The following is a 5370-nucleotide window of genomic DNA, read 5'->3' as shown; positions in this document are numbered from 1 at the left end:
GTGACGTACGAGTTAGCGACTTAGCGACTTAGCAATGGCACAATTTGCAAGATGCGAAACTGTCGAGATTAGGGAACCCTTTTAAAAAACTGCTGGATTTACTCCGTTTGTAGTTACCAATAAATATAACACATTCAACAGCTCTTTTTATATAATTAATTTATTGTATTAACATATGGATCTGCAGGAGTTCTCTTATTGCCTCTGGTTAACAGCGACAACGCAATTAAAGCAGTTATTATGACGAAGAAGAGAAACGTATCCCATGAACCCCAATAACAACAGGAGCGTGTGTACATTACGCTTTTACGTTGTAAGAATGAATACTAACTCTACATTACTTTTACAACCACAACGATTTCGTAAATGCTTTTACATTTATGTGATTAAATTAACTGTAATTTTAAAAAATTCTTATATATCTTTAATTCATTATGTGGTTGTTAACAAATGTGTTATGTGTTTATATCAATCTTGTCATGTGCAAAAAAACACATTTATTTTTTTGTGTATACATATATGTATATATATATTATACTAATGAAAACTAAAACAAATGAAAGGTCTCATATGCAAAGTTCATAAAAAAATGTAAACAAATAACTAAAAAGAATCATATGTGTATGTATAAATAAAATATACATTTTTATCCTTATTTTTATAGATAATTTAAAAAAAAAATGGCATAGATGATAAAATTATTTTTCTTCAGCATTCCTTAGAAGTATATTCAATTTATAAAATGCAAAAAAAAATCATATATATATATATTTTTTTTTTTTTTTTTCCCTCTCTTAAACATGAACAATCGATAAAAATACTTACAACTTACACAACTAAATAATTTTTTTTAAAAAAATTATTTATTCTCTCGAATTTTAATCAGCAAAGTATAATATGGTCTACATATTAAGCAGACCAATATTACTACAATATTATATAAACATAATTATTCATAGATTTTTAACTCTGCACAAAATGGTAAAATGTAATGAACTTAGATTCCATTAAATAATATATATATACATACATATTTATATATGTCGCTTTACTCATAAATCAGGATAGATATATATTTACAATTTACTTATAACAGCTGAAATTTGGATTATTACCAGAATCCTCTAACTTTGGTGCTTAAATATTCTTTCCATTGGTCTTCCATTTCTTTTCTCATTCTACTGCATGTATACTTAACTTCCTTAATAAATTGAATATATCCACTTCGTGAGCATGATCCATGTTGAAGTAAGTGGTATAGTCTATCGAATAATTTCTTTTCATTATAAAACAACTCTTTCGTCATACCGTCGAAAGCTTTCATCCATTGTCTAGTTTTATAGTAATCTGGGAGACCATAAGATTTTGCCGTTTTATCCCAGAACAACATAGTACCTTCTTCCATATCAACGTACTTTCTTCTTTCGTGGTTAATCAAACAGTTAAATATGTAGAACATGTCTCTCATATTTACTGTACTTCCTAATTTGTCAATCATTTCTTTGATATGTTTTGAAGAGGCGTGTTCTTGACTTTTGGATTCTTTACGACGTCTCTCATATTCTTCGCTTGAGGTTCCTTTCCTTCCGCTATATTTAACTAATCTATTATCTGATGATGATTTGGATCTAGAACCACTTGAAGTTCTCTCAGATGACGATCTTTTGTGGTGATGGCTGCTACTTAATCTGTCAGAATGCTTTTCTTTTTTAATTTTTTCTAATTCGTCTTTTGCGTCTGAGTAATTTTCAAGTTGCTGTTTATATTCAGCCCAGATATCTCCTGGATATATATCATTTGTACTAACTGCCGCACTCAATTTAGCCTCGGGGAAGAGATCATATTGACTTTGAAATCCAGACCACATGCCATCAGATGGAGTAACAGATTCGAATGGTCTATATGGATCAGAGGCCTTGTTGAAGATGTTATCACTTCTAGAGCCTAAACCTGCACCCAATCCTGCGCCTAATCCGGCACCTAATCCTGCACCCAATCCTGCGCCTAATCCTGCACCTAAGCCTCCACCTAATCCTGCACCTAAGCCTCCACCTAATCCTGCACCTAATCCAGCTCCTAATCCACCGTCTAATCCAGCTCCTAATCCACCATCTAATCCAGCTCCTAATCCACCGTCTAATCTAGCTCCTAAACCTCCACCTAATCCTCCACCTAATCCTGCACCTAAACCTCCACCTAATCCTGCACCTAATCCACCACCTAACCCAGCTCCCAGTCCAGCTCCCAATCCAGCTCCCAATCCAGCACCCAATCCAGCTCCCAATCCAGCACCACCTGTTGCTCCTACACCTGTTGGTGAAGCTGCACCTCCTGTTGCACCTACCCCAGCACCTCCGGTTGCACCTACACCTGCCAATCCAGCTGCACCTTTTGCACTTCCTAAATACTCCTCATATAAACTATCAAAAACAGCATATTTATCTTCTGTCAATTGATCACCTTGACTACCTCCTGCAGCTCCTTTGGATCCAAAAACACTTTCATTCAGGTTAGCACTTCCAGGTAATCTACCACCAACAGCACCATCAGCTTGGTTACCTCCCATAGATGCTCTACTGCCAAAAACACTATCATTCGAAACATTACCCAAGGACGATGGCATACTTCCCATCATACTATTTTGCAAACTGCTATCACCATATCTTAACATTCTGTTATCTAAAGCATTTGCCCTCTGGGCACCCGGTGCATTGTGAGCCGATTGAGGGGAATTTCCATAACTGCTCTTATAATATGAATCCCAGTTTTGTTCACCAAAACCTATGGCTCTGTTGCCGGTGGCACCCCACATACTTGCTGCATCTGCACCTCCTCTCTGAAACAAGTCGATCATATCATTTGGCTTCCCAGTACCCAAATTTCGTTGTGCTAAATTTGCCATATCATATTGATCAAGATCTTTTCCCATAAATGCATCATTTCCTCTTTGTTCCCTTCTAAGATTGGCTTCTGCTAACTGCCTTGAGTTAACATTACCCCAATGCCTTTCTGAGACTATAGTATCTTCATATATGTTTCCATTCTGTAAAAAATTATAGATAAGTGTTTTGCATATAGGAGTGGTTATAAAAGAGTTATAAAGAATCAGATGCGTTTACATATATGTGTACATATTACGCGTATATATGTAAGGCCATAAGAAAGAAAACATTTCGCGCAACTACAAAATTTGGGCATGTAATCTTACTTCCAAAAACATATATAAGCAACCAACGAGAAACACTTTAGCAAACTTTGAAAACATAAATTTTCTCAAGTTACTTTTGCTAGAGTTTTCTTCTGTACATTCTAACATGTTTTGGGAACCACGGTTACTTTTCTCGTTCTTCTTAACTACGGATTTCCTTGATAAAACAGATGCGTGAGCGCTACCAAATGCCATTTTTTTTAAATATTATATGTATAAAAGAAAAAATTATATTTTACTCAATTAAACAATAAATAGAAAACAATTCTATATATTATATCATGTTAATAAAACATAACATGAATTTATATATAAATATGTATTTACAAATATGTATTTATAAATATATATTTAATTAAAAATATATTTTTTTCTTATACAATTCATGTATAAATGTTTTTATATCTAAATCTTTCACAAATATATAATTATATATATCCTAAATCAATAAAAAGATCTATTCATAAGAACATTTTCTAATAAAAATATTGAATTTTTATAAAAGTAGCTAATTCCTAAAAATATAAATGCTTATGTGATAAAAATTTTTAATTTTTTTTAGCTTTTTTTTTTTTTTTTATAAATTCAATCCATAAAAAGGGGATTTTTCCTTTCATTTAGGTATAGTACGGTTGACTTATAGATTAATTTTTTGGCTAGAATATAACCAAAAATTTTTTTTTTAATTTTGTTATATTATTAATAAATAACATATATACTATATATATATATATATATATAAAACTCGTTTAATTTAAAAAAAAAAAAAGTACATTCATAACACTATTATATTGCAAAAATGCACTCTCTAATAATATTAATAATTTTGTTCTTAATGGAATCCGTTTTATTAAAAAAAAGCAAAAAAAAGTACTTATCTATTCAAACAAAGCCAAAAATAAGGCAAAAATTTTTGATAAAACTGGTCGCAAAATTTTTTATTTTGTACCCAAATTTTATAAATAATATAGTTAATTCAATTATTGAAAAAAACCTATTAATAGATACCAAGCGGAGAACCTTTCTGCATGCTAATAGTAGAACGCGATTTGTGCTATATTAATATTATTAAAAATTAATTAAAATTAACAGTTACATTCAGTCAGACATTATAAACTATATATTATAATAAACAAAGCAAAAGGGGCCTTTTTTTCGATTTGTAAAAGTTTTCTTTTAAATAGTAATTTTGCTTTTTTCACACTTTATTGTAAAACAATATAAACAAAATAATTTTTTATTATAAATTATCAGGTGCAAAAAAATAGAGTAAGCTCACATGCTAAATTTTTATAATATATTTCCTATTCTAGGCGTAGGATTATATATTTCATGCATTCATTATTTATTATGTTCTACTATAACAAAATGTTTTTTTCCGGCAATTTTACGATTCGGAAAAAAAAAAAAAAAAAAAATTAATCTCATTTTTGTAGAAAAAAAAAAAAAAAATTAGAATTTTTTTCTACGTTCCTATTAGAATAAGTAAAATAAAAGTACGCTTCTATTCATTTATGATTTATTTTAGATTATTTAAATGAAAATTAATTAAATTGTTAAATATTTTGTAAAAGTTTTCCCAATATGTGGAAATGACAAAATTTTGAAAAATGTTTTTTTCCGCGTAAAAAATTATTTTAGATTTTTCGCACCAATTAATTGCTAAATTTATTAATAATTAAGTAAGAACTTAAGAATTATAAAAAAATTTAGGAATCTCGCATAAGATGAAAGTAAATATGAAAAAAAGGGGCCCCTGTACATATCAATATAAAATTAGAAGAAAATTTACTGCCAACTAGGGTACTTTTTTTATAATGAATTTTTCAGTGCTTCCCACATAAACACTACTATTCTCTCATGAAATATTTATAAAAACCTGCAGACCATGCGGATTAAAAGGCTAAAATGAAAATAAAAATTGGTAATAAAGCCAAAAGAAGCCTATAAAAAGTGCTTTAAAAAAGGAAGTATAGTTTTACGTGAAAATTGTACCTTCTATAATTAATCGCTAATTCGTTATCCGTTACGTATATACAGCTAGCTTTACTTTATTACCATATAGTTATGTAATTGTAAGTTGAGCCCCTTCCTGAATTTGTCCCTTCTTCCTTCCAAATTGATATATTTTTATTTTGCTTACATGTAAAATATTTTAAGCA

General features: G+C 30.0%; 1 protein-coding gene across 1 annotated transcript; it reads right to left on the bottom strand.

The window, feature by feature from the left end:
• Positions 1-792: 792 nt before the first annotated feature.
• On the bottom strand, positions 793-3043 carry PVX_112110 (Phist protein (Pf-fam-b)). Its single transcript, XM_001612585.1, has 2 exons — positions 2161-3043; positions 793-2004 (listed from the first exon to the last, which is right to left on the bottom strand). The coding sequence occupies exons 1-2, from the start codon at positions 2927-2929 to the stop codon at positions 1112-1114; spliced, it is 1662 nt and encodes a 553-aa protein (XP_001612635.1). The 5' UTR covers positions 2930-3043; the 3' UTR covers positions 793-1111.
• Positions 3044-5370: the final 2327 nt, after the last annotated feature.

This window comes from Plasmodium vivax, genomic scaffold, assembly GCF_000002415.2.
Source record: "Plasmodium vivax scf_7165 genomic scaffold, whole genome shotgun sequence".
NCBI lineage: Eukaryota > Apicomplexa > Aconoidasida > Haemosporida > Plasmodiidae > Plasmodium > Plasmodium vivax.
The sequence above is the reverse complement of the archived record's forward strand: the minus strand, read 5'-3'. Positions and strand labels throughout refer to the sequence as shown.

Bases quoted from the DNA above. Each gene is read 5' to 3' on its own strand.
- PVX_112110 (XM_001612585.1), bottom strand. From the start codon at position 2,929: ATGGGAAAAGATCTTGATCAATATGATATGGCAAATTTAGCACAACGA. The intron at 2,005-2,160 runs GTGGAGGTTTAG...GTGCAGGATTAG, and splicing joins AGGATTAGGTGGAGGATTAG to GCGCAGGATTGGGTGCAGGA.